General features: G+C 36.0%; 1 protein-coding gene across 1 annotated transcript in view; it reads right to left on the bottom strand.

Annotated features, from left to right (window-relative positions):
* The window catches only part of ANKRD27 (ankyrin repeat domain 27), a 97660-nt gene that overhangs the window by 4042 nt on the left and 72743 nt on the right, over nucleotides 1–20875 (bottom strand). Inside the window, exons 22-26 of the mRNA XM_074293245.1 lie at nucleotides 17296–17418; nucleotides 14571–14768; nucleotides 13689–13808; nucleotides 12936–13097; nucleotides 560–671 (exon numbers count right to left, since the gene is read on the bottom strand). Coding sequence (XP_074149346.1) covers nucleotides 560–671; nucleotides 12936–13097; nucleotides 13689–13808; nucleotides 14571–14768; nucleotides 17296–17418 — 715 coding nt within the window. The remainder of the gene's footprint in view (nucleotides 1–559; nucleotides 672–12935; nucleotides 13098–13688; nucleotides 13809–14570; nucleotides 14769–17295; nucleotides 17419–20875) is intronic.

The raw sequence follows: 20875 nt of genomic DNA, 5'->3' as shown, positions 1-20875 counted from the left end.
TTACTCAGCACTTGGACTATTTATCTTCATTTAAAATATATATATATATATATATATATATATATATATATATATATATATATATATATATATATATATATATACATAAAATAAAACCTCAAATTTTGTTTCTTGGAGAATATTAAATTTAGGTGGGTGAATATATTCAAGAGATATAAAAAGACCTCTGGATTTTGGATTTGAATCCTCATCTCTTTCACTTAATACCTATGTGACTATAATCAAGTCACTTCCATTCTCTGACCCTCAGCTTCTTTATCTGTAAAACAACAGTATTACACTACCTACCTCACAGGATTGTTATAAAGAATAAATAAAATAAAGATAGGAAAGTGCTTGGTGAGCTGTAAAACACACTACATGACTATCGATTGGTCTATCTCTCACTGTCTCCATAAAAAATCTCTTCAACTAGTAGGAGCTTCCCTGCAACTCCCACCTGCCCTTTGTAATTATATTTCAGATACACTTTCACATTTACACAGGAAAGACAGGAAAGAGTTTTATATAGTTACATATCTAAGGGAAAAATTCTTACATTTTTTCCTGATCTTAACAGCAGCATGCCTTTTATCATCTGTTTCTGCAGTGTCTTCTAATACTGCAATACAGCTGGGTACTGTCTCCAACAATTCCATGATCTTTGAATTCTATAAGTTCAAGGAGGGAAATAGTAATTTAACAATTACTTTTTGAATTTGTAGCAACAAACTAGTTAACGATTTTCAACCTATATCCAAAGGAACCACCTAGAAATGTTAGTCAAACAAAGATTCATCTAGCGAGCCAGGAAAATTCACAGAGTACCCTTTTTCTTAAAACAGTATACAAAACAAACCTACCATAAAACACACCCTAAAATTTACTAAAACAGACTTTATTATTATTATTATTATTAGCATGTAGTCTTTAATATCACACAAAATTCTGGTTGGCCTAAGAATCTATGTCAAAAATTCCTCTTCATTTGGCTACCATGTTCTTTTAAACCACAAACTCAGGGATGATCAGCTATACAATTTACCTACCATTTCTATGCCTCCAATAAAAACACAGATTTAAATAAGAGCTACTCTCCCTGTAACATGTCAGATGAATCCTGTATGGTTTGGGGTGAAACATAACAAAAAGTACCAAAATAAATAGGCCTCTAAAAGTTGCATCATCATTCCTTTCTCTATCCAACTTAGCAACAATCTTTCATGGTCAAGATGATTTTGCCACTGAAATCATGTCTAACAAGTCTTTTAATTGGCTAGCTATTCCTTATCTTAGTAAGGAGACTGTGGTACATTCCTGGCGAAGACACTCGAACCAGAAATGCCAGCAGTCCAACTCTGATGCTGAAACAAGGCAGGATGCCCTGGGTGACTTGGCTCTGCAAAGGCGAATTCGAGGCCTGAGTCAGCCCCCATGATTCCTGGGAGTGGGCATAAGCCATGATACAACTGTTGAGAATGTAGAGAGCTCTCTCCTTCAGCAAACTTACATAGCACCTATGTTTAAAATAGGTATTAGGTAGGCGCCAGACAGGAAATATGAAAGATAAAACATGGCTCCTAATCTAGTCAAGTATAGAGTACAGCAGGGAGAGGAAGAAAAGATTCACATACTGGTACAAAGAATGCAAAACAAAGGATTCACATACAAAAGGTACAAAGAATACAAAGAACATACAGGAATGTCCTAACTCCTGTAAACTGATCCATCCATTCTGGAGAGTAATCTGGAATTATGCCCAAGAAGTTATCAAATTGTATATACCTTTTGACCCAGTAGTGCCATTACTGAGCTTATATCCCAAAGATATTATAAAGGAGGAAAAAGGATCCACATGTGCTGAAATGTTTGTGGAGCCCTTTTTGTAGTGGCAAGAAACTGGAAACTGAGTGGATGCCGATCAAATGGAGAATGGCTAAATAAGTTATGGTATATGAATGTAATTAAATATTATTGTTCTATAAAAATTAATGAAGAAGCTGATTTTAGAAAGGCCTGGAAAGATTTATATGAACTGATATCGAGTGAAACAAGCAGAAGTAGGAATCCATTGTACACAATAACAGTAAGAATGTGCAATGATCAACTATGAAAGTCTTGGTTCTTCTCAGTACACTGATCCAAAGTAATCCCAATTGACTTTGGACAGAAAATGTCATCTACAAACAGAAAAACAACTAAGGAGATTGAATGTAAATCAATACATCTATGTTCACTTCTTTTTTCTCTATTTTTTATCTCTCTCATGGTTTTTCCTGTTTGCTCTGATTTTTCTCTCCCAACATAATTCATAAAACAATGTGTATTAAAAATAAGCAAAAAAAAGTCATAACTCCCTATAGCAGAAGCCTAACACATTCTACACCTACTTTCCATATCACCAGTCATAGTAATTTGAAGAATCACTTAAGTCTAATTTAGACAAAAGAAATTCAAAGTGTCATGGAGACTTCAGTTCTTTTTTAATAGCTTTTTATTTTTCAAGATACATATAAAAATAATTCATCATTCACCCTTGCAAAATCTTGTGTTCTAAATTTTTCTCTCTCTCTTCCTGTCTCCCTGCCCTAGACAAATAATCCAACATAGGTTAAGCATGTGCCATTCTCCTAAACATGTTTCTACATTTAACATGCTGCAAGAGAAAAATCAGATCAAAAGGGAGGAAAATGAGAAAGAAAAAAACAAGCAAGCAAACAACAACAAAAAAGGTGAAAATACTGTTATGATCCACAATCAGTCCCCTTTCTCTAGATGCAGATGGTTCTCTCTATCACAAGTCTATTGGAACGGGCCTGAATCACCTCAAGAACCACGTCCATCAGAATTGATCATTACATAATTTTATTGTTGCTATGTACAATGTTAATGTTCTCTTGGTTCTACTTACTTCACTTAGCATCAATTCATGTAAGTCTCTCCAAACCTTTCTGAAATCATCCTGCTGATTGGTTCTTTTAGACCCAGTAGAGACACTCTTGGGTCTATAAGTTCTAAACTTCTCTCTAGAATGGTTGAATCAGTTCATAACTTCATCAACATCCCCTCCAACATTTATCATTATCTTTTGCTGCTATCTTAGCCAAACTGAGAGGTATGTGGTGGTACCTCAGAGATATCTCAAATTGTATTTCTCTAGTTAACAGTGATTTAGAGTATTCTAATCTCTGCTGTATTCATTTTGTTTGTACAAAAACCCTTTTAATATAATCATAATTATCCATTTTGTATTTCATAATGTTCTTTAGTTCTTTTTTGACCATAAATTCCTTTCTTCTCCACAGATCTGAGAGGTACACTATCCCTTGTTCTCCTAATTTGCTTAGAGTGTCATTCTTTATGTCTAAATCATGAATCCACTAAGATAAGAGCCAAATGGGGCCAAGATTTAGGCATAAAGAACAAGATCATAAATAAATTAGAGGAACATAGGATAGTTTACCTCTCAGACTTGTGGAAGAGGAAAGAATTTGTGTCCATAGGAGAACTAGAGATCATTATTTGTTAGGTTCTTACTAAGTGCTAATGAGATAATGAGATACTAGGTTTTTACTAAGTGCTAAGTTGGTACTTAACAAAGGGCTGCCTCAAGTCTGGTCTAGAGCAGAGAGTGACTTTTTCCTCCACAGCTGCCCTCTTTATCCTCCCAGAGAATGGGCGTGGGATAATGCAAGGGCTTCTGGGAAGAAGTACTTCAATCAATGAACTTGCTCCTCCTAAGCATGCAAGCTCTTCCCCAGGAATTCACAAGTCAAACTCCCAGGAAAGGCCGGAACTAGAAAATTGTTAAGTACCTTAGCACTTAGTAAAAACCCAATATCTCATTATCTCATTAGTACTTAGTAAGAACCTAACAATTATTGATCACAAAATAGAAAATTTTGATTACATCAAATTAAAAAGTTTTTGAACAAACAAAACTAATGCAAACAAGATTAGAAGGGAAGTAACAAAATGGGAAAATATTTTTACAGTTAAAGGTTCTGATAAAGGCCTCATCTCCAAAATATATAGAGAAGTGACTTTAATTTATAAGAAATCAAACCATTCTCCAATTGATAAATGGTCAAAGAATATGAACAGACAATTCTCAGATGATGATATTGAAATTATATCCACTCATATGAAAGAGTGTTCAAAATCACTATTGATCAGAGAAATGCAAATTAAGACAACTCTAAGATACCACTACACACCTGTCAGATTGGCTAAGATGACAGGAAAAAATAATGATGAATGTTGGAGGGGCTGTGGGAAAACTGGGACACTGATGCATTGTTGGTGGAGTTGTGAAAGAATCCAACCATTCTGGAGAGCAATCTGGAATTATGCCCAAAAAGTTATCAAAATGTGCATACCCTTTGACCCAGCAGTGCTACTACTGGGCTTATATTCCAAGGAAATACTAAAGAAGGGAAAGGGACCTGTATGTGCCAAAATGTTTGTGGCAGCCCTTTTTGTAGTGGCTAGAAACTGGAAGATGAATGGATGTCCATCAATTGGAGAATGGTTGGGTAAATTATGGTTAATGAATGTTATGGAATATTATTGTTCTGTAAGAAATGACCAGCAGGATGAATACAGAGAGGTTTGGAGAGACTTACATGAACTGATGCTGAGTGAAATGAGCAGAACTAGGAGATCATTATACACTTCAACAATGATACTATATGAGGATGTATTCTGATGGAAGTGGATATCTTCAATATAGAGAAGAGCTAATCCAATTCCAATTGATCAATGATAGACAGAATCAGCCACACCCAGAAAAGGAACACTGGAAAATGAGTGTAAACTCATCCTGGAGTGTTGTGTTCTGAATGCAGCCAAGCGTTTGAAACTTCCATTGTGGACAATTCTACCTAAATAAATCTACTTATTCAGTGCCATACCAATCAAACTGCCAAGAAATTACTTTATAGAGCTTTAGGAAAAAAATAACAAAATTCATCTGAAAGAAAAAAGGTCAACAATTTCAAAGAAATTAATGAAAAATGCAAATGAAGGTGGTCTAGCTGTATCAGAGCTAAAGCTCTATTATAAAACAGAGGTCATCAAAATCATTTAGTACTGGCTAAGAAATAGAGTAGTGGATAAGTGGGATAAGTTAGGTTCACAAGATATAATAGTCAATGATTATAGCACCCTATTTTTGATAAACCCAAAGACTATATTTTCTGAGATAAGAATTCACTATTTAACAAAAAAAAAAAAACTGGGAAAATTGAAAAATGATATTGGAGAAATTAGGCATTAACTAACACAACACTAGGGTGTTATTTGATATAGGTATCAAAGTAAAGTTAAAGTGAGTTCGTGATATAGACAATAAAGAGTGATACTATATGCAGGGGGACTTCCGGCCAAGATGGCGGCGTGGAGGCAGACAGCTGCTTGAGCTCCTCGTTTTCTCTCAGAACTTACTTCATGACAAGCCTCTGACTTAATGCTTGACCCAGAAAGAAATCCACAAATTATCACCAAGAGAAGACATCCTTGAAAGTCGCCAGAAAAGGTCTGTGTTTGTTCGGGGGAGGGTCAATCAGACTGGGCGCAGACTGAGGGCAGACAGCCAGAGCAAGACAGGCAGCTCACACAGCTCAGACCTGAGGGGGAGGGGTGTGATCTCTGCCCTTTCTGCGAAAGGGCTTTTGCCCCAGTGTGGATGCTGCGTCTTGGCAGCAAGCCAGGAGCAGCAGAGAGGGTGTAAACACCGGAGGTGAAGATTAAAACCCCAGAAAGCCAGCGTCTCTCAGAGCCTGGCCACCCCCAACCCCCACCTGGACTGACTCGGTGCGTTCTCAGAGCCTCAGAGCGCAGACTCAGTACAGTCATTGCTGTTCTGTTAGTGGCTCTCTGCTGCCCTACCCCCAGTCTGTAGAGGAAGCCCATTAATAACATCCAGCCCTATCCCCCGCAAAACAGACCAATTGTTTCTCTTGTCAGTTTGTTTTCTTTGATTCCTACTCTGACAAAATGAACAAAAAATTCAAAAGGGCTCTAACCATTGACAGCTTCTGTGTGGAGAGGGAGCAGACTTCAAATGCTGAGGAGACTAGGAACAGACTGTCCCCAGATGTATCCCCTAGGAGGGATATAAGCTGCTCCTCAATACAAAAGAACCTCATAGAGGAAATCAAAAAGGCTCTCACAAGAGAGCTGGAAGAGAAATGGGAAAAGGAAAGGGAAGCTTGGCAAGAGAGCCTGGAGAAGTCATCCCATGCATTCAAAGACAGAATGGATAAAGAAATCAAATCATTGAGAAACAAGATTAGTGAGCTGGAAAAGGTAAACAACTCCAAGGAAAACAGGATTAGTGAGCTGGAAAAGGTAAACAACTCCAAGGAAAACAGGATTAGTGAGCTGGAAAAGGTAAACAACTCCAAGGAAAACAGGATTAGAGAGCTGGAAAAAGAAATCAGCTCTCTAAAAAATAAAATGGATAAAATGGAAAAAAATTCCATAGAAGATAAAAACTCAATTGGACAATTACAAAGAGATATAAAAAAAGTGAGTGAAGAAAATACATCATTGAAAATTAGACTGGAACAAGTAGAAATGAATGACTCAAGGAGAAACCAAGAGGGAGTCAAGCAAAACCAGAGAAATGAAACAATTGAAAAGACTGTCAAGTACCTTACCAGAAAGACAACAGACCTGGAAAACAGATCCAGGAGAGACAATTTGAGAATAATCGGACTCCCTGAAAAATGGGAGGAAAAAAAGAGCTTGGACACCATTTTCGAGGAAATTATCAAAGAGAACTGCCCAGACGTTTTGGAAACAGAGGGTAAAATAGACATTGAGAAAATTCATCGATCACCTACTGAAAGGGACCCTAAAATCAAAACGCCAAGAAATATAGTGGCCAAGTTCAAGAACCATCAGACAAAGGAAAAGATATTGGAAGCTGCTAGAAAAAAACAATTCAGATATGGAGGATCCACAATAAGGATAACACAGGATCTAGCAGCATCCACATTAAAAGAACGCAGGGCCTGGAACATGATATTCCGAAAGGCTAAGGAACTTGGTATGCAGCCAAGAATAACTTACCCAGCAAGAATGAGCATCGTTTTCCAGGGAAGAAGATGGACATTTAACGAAATAAATGAATTCCATCTATTTTTGATGAAAAAACCAGACCTACATAAGAGGTTTGATCTTCAAATACAGAACTCAAGAGACTTCTAAAAAAGGTAAAAAGAAATCTTGAGAACTATACTTCTGTCAAAAAAATATGTAAAGAACATATGTATAATTTGTCTTAGAAACTAGAGGTGGAAAGGAGATTATATCATAAAAAAGTATAAAGTGGTGGTACTACATCTCATGAAGAGGCAAAGGTAACCTATTATATCTGAGAGAAAGAAAGGAGGGAGATGAACATAGCGTGTATCAATAGACATATTCGATTTATGGTGAAACTTCTTCCACTTCATTGAAAAGTGAAAGGGAAGGAGTAAGCTAAGGGGAAGGGAATACAGTAATTTCGAGGAAAAGGGGTAAAATAAGGGGAGGATCTTTAAGGTGGGGGAGGGATCCTAAAAAGGGAGGGCTGTGAAAAGCAAGTGGTGTTTACCAGTTTAATACTGGATAGGAGGGTAAAAGGGAAGGAAAGGGGAAAAGCATAAGCAGGGGTTAATAGGATGGCAAGCAATATAGAATTAGTCCTTCTAACCATAAATGTGAATGGGGCAAACTGCCTCATAAAGAGGAAGCAGTTAGCAGACTGGATTAAAAGTCAGAATCCTACAATATGTTGTTTACAGGAAACACACCTGAAACAGGATGAGACATTCAAACTAAAAGTAAAAGGGTGGAGCAGAATCTATTATGCTTCAGGCAAAACCAAAAAAGCAGGAGTAGCCATCCTCATCTCAGATCAAGCAAAAACAAAAATTGATCTAATTAAAAGAGATAGGAAGGGCATTATATCCTGCTAAAGGGAAGCATCAATAGTGAAGCAGTATCAATATTAAACATGTATGCACCAAGTGGTGCAGCATCTAAATTCTTAAAAGAGAAATTAAGAGAGCTGCAAGAGGAAATAGATAGCAAAACTATAATAGTGGGAGATCTCAACCTTGCACTATCAGAATTAGATAAATCAAACCACAAAATAAATAAGAAAGAAGTCAAAGAGGTAAATAGAATACTAGAAAAGTTTGATATGATAGATCTTTGGCGAAAGCTAAATGGAGACAGAAAGGTATACTTTCTTCTCAGCAGTTCATGGAACCTATACAAAAATTGATCATATACTAGGGCATAAAAACCTCAAAATCAAATGCAGTAAGGCAGAAATAGTAAATGCATCCTTTTCAGACCATAATGCAATCAAAATAACATTTAATAAAAAGCCAGGGGAAAATAGACCAAAAAATAATTGGAAACTAAATAATCTTATACTAAAGAATGATTGGGTAAAACAGCAAATCATAGACATAATTAATAACTTCACCCAAGAAAATGACAATAATGAGACATCATACCAAAATGTGTGGGATACAGCCAAAGCAGTAATTAGGGGAAGTTTTATATGTCTACAGGCCTACCTGCATAAAATAGAGAAAGAGAGGGCCAACGAATAGGGCTTACAACTAAAATTGCTAGAAAAGGAACAAATTAAAAACCCCCAGACAAACACAAAAGTTGAAATTCAAAAAATAAAAGGTGAGATTAATAAAATTGAAAGTAAAAAAACTATTGAATTAATTAATAAAACTAAGAGTTGGTTTTATGAAAAAACCAACAAAATAGACAAACCCTTAGTAAACCTGATTAAAAAAAGGAAAGAGAAAAAGCAAATTGATAGTCTTGAAAATGAAAAGGGTGAACTCACCACTAATGAAGAGGAAATTAGAACAATAGTTAGGAGCTACTTTGCTCAACTTTATGCCGATAAATTCGATAACTTAAATGAAATGGAAGAATACCTTCAAAAATATAGCTTGCCCAGATTAACAGAGGAAGAAGTAAATAGTCTAAATAGTCCCATCTCAGAAAAAGAAATAGACCAAGCTATTAACCAACTTCCTAAGAAAAAGTCCCCAGGACCAGATGGATTTACAGGTGAATTCTACCAAACATTTAAAGAACAACTAACTCCAATGCTATGTAAACTATTTGAAAAAATAGGGATTGAAGGAGTCCTACCAAATTCCTTCTATGACACAGACATGGTACTGATACCTAAACCAGGTAGATCGAAAACTGAGAAAGAAAACTATAGACCAATTTCCTTAATGAATATTGATGCTAAAATTTTAAATAAGATATTAGCAAATAGACTTCAGAAAATCATCCCCAGGATAATACACTATGACCAAGTGGGATTTATACCAGGAATGCAGGGCTGGTTTAATATTAGGAAAACTATTAGCATAATTGACCATATTAATAATCAAATTAATAAAAACCATATGATCATCTCAATAGATGCAGAAAAGGCATTTGATAAAATCCAACATCCATTCCTACTAAAAACGCTTGAGAGTATAGGAATAAATGGACTATTCCTTAAAATAATAAGGAGCATATATTTAAAACCTTCAGTAAACATCATATGTAATGGTGATAAACTAGAACCTTTCCCTGTAAGATCAGGAGTGAAACAAGGTTGCCCACTATCACCATTACTATTCAATATAGTACTAGAAACTCTAGCCTTGGCAATAAGAGCCGAGAAAGAGATCCAAGGAATTAGAGTAGGAAATGAAGAAATCAAATTGTCACTTTTCGCAGATGACATGATGGTATACTTAGAGAACCCCAAAGACTCTGCTAAAAAGCTATTAGAAATAATTCAGAATTTTAGCAAAGTCGCAGGATACAAAATAAATCCACATAAATCCTCAGGATTTTTATACATTACCAACACAATCCAACAGCAAGAGATACAAAGAGAAATTCCATTCAAAATAACAGTCGATAGTATCAAATATTTGGGAATATATCTACCAAAGGAGAGTCAAGAATTATATAAGCAAAATTACAAAACACTTGCCACAAAAATAAAGTCAGATTTAAATAATTAGAAAGACATTCAGTGCTCTTGGATAGGCCGAGAGAATATAATTAAGATGACGATACTCCCTAAACTAATCTATTTATTTAGTGCTATACCAATCAGACTCCCAAGAAACTATTTTAATGACCTAGAAAAAATAACAACAAAATTCATATGGAAGAATAAAAGGTCGAGAATTGCAAGGGAACTAATGAAAAAAAAGTCAGAGGAAGGTGGTCTAAGTGTACCTGATTTAAAGCTATATTATAAAGCAACAGTCACCAAAACCATTTGGTATTGGCTAAGAAATAGACTAGTTGATCAGTGCCATAGATTAGGTTCACAGGACAAGATAGTGAATAAAAATAGCAATCTAATCTTTGACAAACCCAAAGATCCCAAATTTTGGGATAAGAATTCATTATTTGACAAAAACTGCTGGGAAAACTGGAAATTAGTATGGCAGAAACTAGGCATGTTCCCACATTTAACACCACATACTAAGATGAGATCAAAATGGGTCCAAGATTTAGGCATAAAGAACGAAATCATAAATAAATTGGAGGAACATGGGATGGTTTACCTCTCAGACTTGTGGAGGAGGAAGGAGTTTGTGTCCAAGGGAGAACTAGAGACCATTATTGATCACAAAATAGAACATTTTGATTACACCAAATTAAAAAGTTTCTGCACAAACAAAACTAATGCAAACAAGATTAGAAGGGAAGTAACAAATTGGGAAAACATTTTTACAGTTAAAGGTTCTGATAAAGGCCTCATCTCCAAAATATACAGAGAATTGACTTTAATTTATAAGAAATCAAGCCATTCTCCAAATGATAAATGGTCAAAGGATATGAACAGACAATTCTCAGATGATGAAATTAAAACTATTTCCACTCATATGAAAGAGTGTTCCAAATCACTATTGATCAGAGAAATTCAAATTAAGACAACTCTGAGGTATCATTACACACCTGTCAGATTGGCTAAGATGACAGGAACAAATAACGATGAATGTTGGAGGGGCTGTGGGAGAGCTGGGATACTGATGCATTGTTGGTGGAGTTGTGAAAGAATCCAACCATTCTGGAGAGCAATCTGGAGTTATACCCAAAAAGTTATCAAAATGTGCATACCCTTTGACCCAGCCATACTACTACTGGGCTTATACCCCAAGGAACTACTAGGGAAGGGAAAGGGTCCTGTATGTGCCAAAATGTTTGTGGCAGCCCTTTTCATAGTGGCTAGAAGCTGGAAGATGAATGGATGTCCATCAATTGGAGAATGGTTGGGTAAACTATGGTATATGAATGTTATGGAATATTATTGTTCTATAAGAAATGACCAACAGGAGAAATACAGAGAGGCTTGGAGAGACTTACATCAACTGATGCTGAGTGAAACGAGCAGAACCAGAAGATCATTATACACTTCAACAATGATACTGTACGAGGATGTATGCTGATGGAAGTGGATTTCTTCAACATAGAGAAGAGCTAATCCAATTCCAATTGATTAATGATGGACAGAACCAGCTACATCCAGAAAAGGAACACTGGGAAATGAATGTAAGCTGTTATTTTTACCTTCTGAATCCAATTCTTCCTGTGCAACAAAAAATTCGGTTCTACACACATATATTGTATCTAAATTATACTGTAATATATTTAACATATATAAGACTGCTTGCCATCTGGGGGAGGGGGTTGGGGGAGGAAGGGAAAAAATCTGAATAGAAGTAAGTGCAAGGGATAATGTTGTAAAAAATTACCCATGCATATGTACTGTCAAAAAATGTTATAATTATAAAATAAAATAAAAAATTTAAAAAAAAAAAAAAAGAGTGATACTATAAGCAAATTAGCAGAACAAGAGATAGTCTATCTTTCAGATCTGTGGAGAAGGAAGGAATTTATAGCCAAAGAAGAATTAGAAAACATTATGAAAGGCAAAATGGATGTTTTTTATTATATTAAATTTAAAAAGTTTTATAGCAAAAAACCTAATTTAGCCAAGATTAGAAAGGAAGTAAAAAACTAGGAATTTTTTTTACATCCAAGAGCTCTGATAAAGACTTCGTTTCTAAAATACACAGAGAATTGACTCAAATTTATAAGAATGCAAGCTATTTTGTAGTTAATAAATGGTAAAGTATGTGAACAGGCAATTTTCAGATGAAGAAATTAAAACATTTCTAGTCAGATGAAAAAATACTCCAAATCACTAATGATTAGAGAAATGCAAATTAAGACAACTCAGAGGTACCACTACACACCTGACAGATTGGCTAAGATGACAGGAAAAGATAGTGATGAATGTTGCAGGGGATGTGGGAAAACTTGGACATTGTTGGAGGAGTTATGAAATGATCCAACCATTTTCAAGAGCAATTTGGAACTATGCTCAAAAGGTCATCAAACTGTGCATAACCTTTTATCCAGCAGTGTTTCTACTGGGCTTATACCCCAAAGAGATTTTAAAGAAGGGAAAGGGACCTGTATGTGCAAGAATGTTTGTGGCAGCCCTTTTTGTGGTGGTAAGGAAGTGGAAACTGAATGGATGCTCATCAGTTGGAGAATGACTCTATCAGATATAGTATATAAATGTAGTGGAATATTATTTTTCTATTGAAAAAAATCAACCTTATCAACCTTATTTTGGTATAGGTATTAGATGGTTAGTGTCTAATTTCTGCTGTACTAGTTTTCCAATTTTTCCCAGCAATTTTTGTCAAATAGTAAGAAGCTGGATTTTTGGATTTATCAAACCCTAGATTATTATAGTCTTTGACAATTGTGATTATTCTACTGATCCACTATTCTACTTCTTAGCCAGTACCAAATGGTTTTGAGGACTGCCGTTTTGAGACTTTCATTCTTAAGAAATTTTCTTCACCTACCTGTTCCGCACAGTCTATAGGTGTACACTGTCTCTTATTTCTGACATGGCTTGATGCTCCATGAAGCAATAGAAGTTCGACCAGGACAACATGATTTCCCATTACAGCTTCATGCAATGCTGTGTTGCCCCTATTGTTAGAAGCATTGAGGGAAGCCCCATGCTGGAAAAAAGAAAAACTTTCATCATAGGATAATCAAAGGAAATAGGGGTACAAAGCTAGTAGGATGGCACTAGTACTGATTATTTCATTGTAAAGATTATCAAGGAACAAAGAATACAAAGAATATACAGGAATGTCCTAACTCCTTCAAATGGAAGATGTTATTCAAACATGAAAAAAGGACCACAAGAGAACAGAATGGACAACCAACACAGCACTAAGCCTCCCACGCCAGTTACTCAAGTCTCCAACTTTGCTATCCATGTGAAAACTCCCAAAGGAGTGAATACATTCCTTTTACAACTTGTATTTTACAGCCTGGTATGAACGAGGCCCCTGAAGTCTGACACTACTAGTGCACAGGTCTAGAAAACTACTAAAAGCAGCACCCATTTCATTAGTCCCACCCACACTCTAAGGCTTGTGTTGTGCCTTAAGTCTCCCCATCTATACAAATAAAGTAGCTCCAAAGAATAAAAGCCACTCAGCTGAAAATGAAGGCAACTGTTGGGGGCCGATCTGGCATTCTCCATGTGAGATCCCAACCTATCTCATTTCAGTAAAACCTAGTCATTTGGAGGCTTTTCTTACCTCCAGTAACAAGGCAGCACTTTCATGATGGCCATGCATACAAGCATAAATGAGGGGGGTGTTGCCACTTGAGTCCTTTTTATTTTGTTTTGCATTGAAGTCCATCAGGCTCTTAACCACCTATTCCAAAAGAAGAATGATAGCGAACTTTAGACTAAAAAAGTCATAGGCTACTGAAAGTTCTTCAATGACAATTATATTTCATCACACACACACCCTTGATACATGTGAAGGTTGAAGCTCCAATGGCAAAACGTCCACAGTCCATCCATCAAGTGAGTTTACAAAGGTCAGCAAAATCTCTGACTTGGATAACCCCTGTTAACAGCATTGTGGCTGAATGCGGGGAAGGAACAGGTCAGCCCAATTCAAACTGAGTTCGGATTGGCTTTGGCCACTTCAGTCCTTATCTAGTTCCCCAAGGTAAAAACTAACCCCAAGGTTCTTTTTGCTTTTGGGAGCTATCAGGCACTGCCACCACCACTGTAGAGACGCCCATAAAAGCTTCTCCAGCTCTAAGGAAGACCCCACAGAGTTAGCTAAACTACAGGCAGCTACTGTCCTGAGGGAGGGCACTGGGAGTCAGTTCCTCTATCCAGGGCTCAATCAAGGATGAGGTTTCCAAGGGTTTCCGAGTGTCATGGCTTTGTAGAACGCATGCCTTTAACCATCGATACTAGTTTACTTCCAGAGTGTGACCCCAAGTCTTCCTATGATCACCAACCCTCCCATGACCTTCCCCCCCAGACATCTTCATGGCCCTTTGGGGTTTCTCCCTCTCGCTCCCTTTTCACAATGGAGCTTCCAACCAAGAGATCCAGTCTACTAAAGGCTGCCGCTGGTAACAGGAGCCATAGGGGTTAAAGCTCGAGAGCACACTACCTGAAAGTGTCCCTTCTGGCAGGCAAGATGGAGGGGGACGGTGCGATGAGCATTCTTGGCGTCCACATCAGCACCGCGCTTCAGAAGCAGGGAGACCAGGTCAGCCCGACCGTGTAATACAGCCACGTGCAGGGGGGTAAAGCCATCCTGATTAACAGCATTCACTCCTAGTCCACTGACAGGAATCTTTTCAAGCTTCTTTAAGGTTCAAAGAATAAAGAGAAGAGAGGGAAAAGATGATAACTGCTTAAAAATACCTGCTTGAAAAAGCCAAGACAGACTAAAAATCTTGCCTCCTATGTTAACAGAATCTTGAATGGCTGGTCCATATATACACAGCCCATTTACCCCACCCCAAAATCAGTTCAATATTTTTCTACCTACCAGGACACAGAATTTAAAATCAGTGCAAAAAAAGCAGAATATTCCCCCTTTTACTGTATATTAATGTTAGCCTCATTTTTAGTAAATTGATCAAAAAATTCCACTCTAACCATGCCTGACATCCAAAGCTTTGATAAGTATAAATACTAGAGGTTATTAACTTCTTTTCTACTGGGGATCACTGATCCAGAAAAATATGGAAGGCAGAAAGAACTCAAAGACCATATAGAAATAAAATACAAACCACATAATTCTAGTTTTATTTGCTGTAGAGCTGGGCTTTTTTGTCTGGAGCTGGGAAGAGGAGTGAGATAATCCAGTATGTTGGTAGGGAGAAAGTGGGAACAGTGTCCCAGTCTTAGTCCCATTCAAGAAGTGAGATTGAAGGCTCTTATCCCCCCTTATAAAAAAGACTGCTTCCCTGGCACCTCTGCCTGAGTCACCACAACATCCAAGGACGTTTGTACCTAAAGTCCAGGTCATAGAGGCTTTTACTCCATCCTGCTTCAGTCAACCCCATGAGAAAAGCAACAATGCCTTAGCCTTCTCTGACCACCAAGAGGTCAAATACAAGTTATTCAATAAATGCAGGGCCAGAGCCTCCTCTGGGCATCAGACTAGATCATTGACTACCAAGACTTCTTCTAGGAGTAGCTCAGACACCAGGGTGAACCAGTAACCAATTAAAATAAATCCTTTGTCAGGTTAAGAATTCACTTCTTAGCCATACTGACAATAGGCACTTAAAGTGTGTCTCTATTTTTCAAAATGGTATAACTTTTAATATACAGGTCACATATCCATGTGTGATTTATTCTGGCAAGAGATTTTGTTATAGATCTAATTTCTGCCAGATGGCTTTTTTGTTTTCTAGTCAAATGGGGAAATCTTTTCTAAATAACATATTTGTAAGTCTATTGCATACTAGGTTGCTGACTTTAGTTTCTATGTTTTAACTAGTACAGGTAATTTTAATAATTGCTGATTCATAATATAGAAATGCTATTACTTCTATTCCTATGATCTTCCTTTGGTTTTCCTTGATAGTCTAGATTTTTTTTTTTTTGGTTGCTCCAAATAAATCATTAATATTTTGCTAGCTCTGTAAAGAAGCTCCTTTGTGGTTTGATTGATATTTCAGTAAATCATAAATTAATTTTGTTGGTACTATCATTTTTATCATGTCATAGCCCAACTATAAACAATAAATATTCTACCAGTTGTTTAGTTGTTCTTAATTTCTTTAAGGGGCATTGTGTGCTTCTATTTAGGAAGCTATTAAGTATGCTTTGAAAATTAACTCCCTAGACAACTTATTCTTTTTGTTGTTATTTTTAATGGAATTTCCACTTTTTGATTAATTCTTATTAGATATGATTGCTGATATAAAAATATTCTTGATTTATATGGGTTTATTTTGTATACTGCCACTTTACTGAAGCTATTGTTGTATTTTTATTTATTTATTTATTTTTTGCTAATTCTTTAGAATTTTCTGAGAAAATCATGCCATCAACAAATAGAAATAGTTTTGTCTCCTCTACCTATTTTAGAAAATGTATCACTTAGCAGCATCCATACCCTACAAAATAATCTCCAGAAGGGCATGAGATTTACATATTTATTATGTCAATATCATAAACATTGTAAAAAATAATAATAACTTGTTGAGAAACCATCTCTGGAGCTTTCTTCAGGGCTAATTTGTAAACTGCACTATAAAATGGTTCTCACTCCATTTTAATCACACTTCATTTCAAAAAATAATAATAAAGGTATTACCCAGTTTGATCATGTACATCACCAAATCATCTCAGAAAACCTTTGGGCTATTTAAAAAAAACAAATCTATCTTCTAAGGACAAAGACTTAATATTGATGGCAATTTAAAACAAGATGTTGCAGGTTTTAAAGACAATTCCAGAATTAACTCCAATTACATGTACAATGGATTAAAAGTTAAAAAGGCAAGACTCCTGCCCCCACCAGAATATGCAGGTTCTCATGTTTGCATTAACAAAATCAGTAAAAGTTAACAATCACACTTTGTAAGGGGATTGAAGCAGACAGTAATATCTGAACTACCTACTACACTATTCTAGTCTATCTTACTAAAGAGTTCCCTCAAAAAAGAGGATAGCTGAAATAAAGCATGGCCAGAATTCAGGCTCCAAGGGCATTAATTCTAAGTTCCTTGCCACTGCTGAAATAAATCTCCTCCATTTTTGGATTAGCACATTTCCAGGGCTGACCATATTCCCTAAGGAAACAGTCACTGGGTGGAGTTAATAAACATACACATGAAAGGACTGACTTTCTTATTCTCCAGAAAGAGCCAAACCTTTTGTCTTGGGGCACACTTTGGACATTGGCATAAGGGATGACAAAATTCAAGATTTGCTCTTCTGGTAGTATTGTCTCCATCTTCTAAATCTTCATCCATCCACTCCAAGAGATATCGTACCTGGCACCAGTTAAAGTGGAGAAAAAGCTTTTACTTGGTACATTAGGAAAAATAAAACAGAAATTGCTTTTTTTGAAAGCAAATTCACTTATTAACACACACACAAATATTTTTGCTCACAAGCTCACTGATGTCAGCACTGCAATTGCCCAGACAAACAAAGCAATTCATTACATCCTACTGCCTCATCAAGACTTCACTACTCACTTCTGTCCAAGCCCTTCTAAATCCTTTTTAGTGATGACTTAAAGAGCTTAAGGCGAAGTTGGTGTTGGGTCACCCCAGTGCAACTTTTAGTCTCCCTAGGTTAAGTAACAGAAGGATGACAAGAATCCCAAGGCAAAATGGCTTCAAAACCTTTACCTCACAGGCAGAAACATTTTTTAGAGCTTCACAAAACAAATCATTTTTCTGGAACTTATTTTTCCAATATAATAAAAGGGGATTGAATTAGATGCTTCCTAAAGTCTTTTCAAGTAGGATCATTATAAACAGCTCAAAGCTATATCAATATTTTGCTTGAGGACAAAATGGGATGTAAAAGAAAACAAAGGGTCCCCAGGCACAACCTGGGAGGTGGGATTTCTTGAACTAAGATGACTATTAGGCCCTCTTGGTCCAAGAGCTTTCCACCAACAAGAAACTTCATCATAAGTAACTTCTTTAGATAAAGTCATTGAAGATCCCTATTCAAATAAAAATTTAAATGAAGGGGCCACAAAAACTGATTCAGTTTACGAAGCTGAGAATAAGACCCACAGAAAAAGTAGTAGGGGACAGACAGTCTGCAGACAGCAAGACAAGATGAGAGGGGGGACAGGTTAATGAGAAGGCAAGCAACAGGCTACAAGTGCTGGAGAAGAGCCACAAGAAAAAGGCAAAGGAAGCTGTCTGTACTTGGCTCACAATTTCAGCTGGATCTCTAAACTAAAATGACAAACGAATTAACTGTAAACAGAGTGGAAACTGCTATCATACCTTATACATAAGATACCAAAACACCCCATTTCCTACAGTGCTTGGAATAGCTCTTTCAATTCCCTGTGGCATTTCAAGAACTTCGAGACGCAAGTCCTGCAAAACTCAATCATCTATGATTCATTCAACATTAAGTTATAAAGTTTCAAGATCATTCACAATGCTCACAACAAAAGGTAAGGCTTTATAATTCTAAGGGATTAACAAAAGACTTTGAGCAAAGGTTAATATCCTTTTAAATAGATACAAGCTATAAACACTTCCCCCAACAATTATAATTGGATCTTACTAATGAATATCTAGCAACTCAACCACAATGATAATTAAAGAATCAAAATTAAAAAGCTCTACTGTATTACTTATCTACAGCTCCCACTTCTTTAATATATCCTATGCAACAAGTCACATATAAGCTAATAAAGAAGGCAATACTATAGAATCTAAGAACCTACTTTCAAAGAATGATTAAATTTGATAAACAAAAGAGGAAGATTAGAAGTAGTATTGCCATATATTTTCACATTATCTCTAATCTCACTTATGGTATAAATACTCCCAAAATGAAAATAGATTGCAACTCATAGATACTTTCTCATCCTAGATAATTTTTGTTAATGATCTTTCATAAATCTTCCATAGAGGATTTATCCAAAGTGCTACAAGGCTACTTCTTCTAGGTCTTTTGATATTTTAGATATAACCAGAATAACAGCTGAGTCATCTTTTAAAATATATGACCATGTGATTTTTTTTCACTAAGACATACATATCCTTGTTATCCTTCTATGCCACTTCTTATGCACAAGGCAGCAAGGGTAATATGCCACAGCACATATACTATATATATCACCTATAATTTTGATACCTCTGAAATTTTGTTTTTTGAAAATTTACAGCCAAACAGAATCACCAGGAAAATTAAAATGATTTTGATGAGAAATACAGCAGGGAAGAAACATACATTCCAGACCCAGGTTCAGAAGATGAGTCTATTAAATCCAGAGGACAGAGAAAGATGCAGTATAACAGAAAATAAGAAGAACATTAAAAAAGGCTTGAAATGTAGTTTGGGAGCCAACTGTGGAGAGCTTTGAGTATTAGGTTATGGTGTTCCCTTTTTTTATTTTAGAGGCAATCTGGAACCACTGAAGCTTTTTGAAAAGGTAAGAGAATTTGTCAAATTTATGCCCTCAGATTATTTTGGCAGCTATGTTATGTTATCACTTAGACTATTCCTAAGTTGATCTTCAAAAGAACTGTTTCTACTTTTTTATAGTACTGAAGTGTTAATATTCAAAAGCAGTGTTTCAACAGTCACTAATGAGAAAAAAGTTATAGAAACACTGTCAAATTTGTTCCAATTTATGCTTATTCGTTGCCAGTTTCATCTCTGAGTCATCTTGAGATGTAATGTAGGTAGGTATCAAGTTTTTACATACATTTTTGTTTCTAACCTACTTTTTGTACGTTTAGGAGGCAAATGTCATGCATAGGCTTTCATAATGCTTTTCTGTGGGATTTTATAAATAAATTTATCTTCCAAGTTGGTTTTGCCCATGGCTACCATCTTCATGCTTTGCAAGAAAGTCAAGGGTTGTTAATTTTACAAGATATTTCAGGGAGAAGACATCAAAAGAATGGACAATATTAATATTAAAAGGCAATGGAGAGAACATAAATAATTACCAACACATGTCTACTCTATCATCTTTATATTTGATGAACATATGAGAAGGGAACAAGAAGGCTTCTGCATTCAATCCCTATAGAAGACCAATTTTTTTATAGTCAAACAAATGACTATATAAAATGAATATCCAATTTTGCAGTGTTTATTGGTTGATTACAAAAGTATTTGCTTTTGTAGGACAGTCTAAAAAGTGTTCTTCCAGTCTCCCCTATATCATAAGAATATGTTAAAATCATACAAGATTTTTTGATAAATGAAACTATGAAGAAAAGCTTATTCAATGACACTCCAAGTATCAATATGGGAAACCAGAAAACAAAGAGATGCATTAACCAGTTTGTGTAGGATCATCTTGCACTGCCATTTATTACCTCTGAGCCTCAGGCCTCCTCATCCATAAAATGAGGAGGTTGAACTCAATAAGCTCCAAGGACTACTGTATACAAGTCTAGAAATATGTGTCTATAGATAATAAACAATAACTATAATAATTACAACAAATGCCCACAACTATAGATTGATCAAAGGTTTTCAAAGTGCTTATTTGATTCAACAATGACAACAATGTGAAAGAATATTCTTATTATCCCTATGTTACAAATGAAAAAACCAGATGTTAAATGACTTAACTAACGTTCATCCAGCTGGTGGGATACTACATTTGAACTCATCTCTCCATGTATCACAAGACCACACTTTATCCACCATGGCATTCTGCCTCCAAAAAGGGCATTAAGATGTCATGCATCACCTCTATCAAAACTCATCAACAATGCAGTGTCTTACATA

This window comes from Sminthopsis crassicaudata, chromosome 2 (genome assembly GCF_048593235.1).
Source record: "Sminthopsis crassicaudata isolate SCR6 chromosome 2, ASM4859323v1, whole genome shotgun sequence".
Taxonomy (NCBI): Eukaryota; Metazoa; Chordata; class Mammalia; order Dasyuromorphia; family Dasyuridae; genus Sminthopsis; species Sminthopsis crassicaudata.
This window is presented reverse-complemented; position numbering and strand designations above follow the sequence as displayed.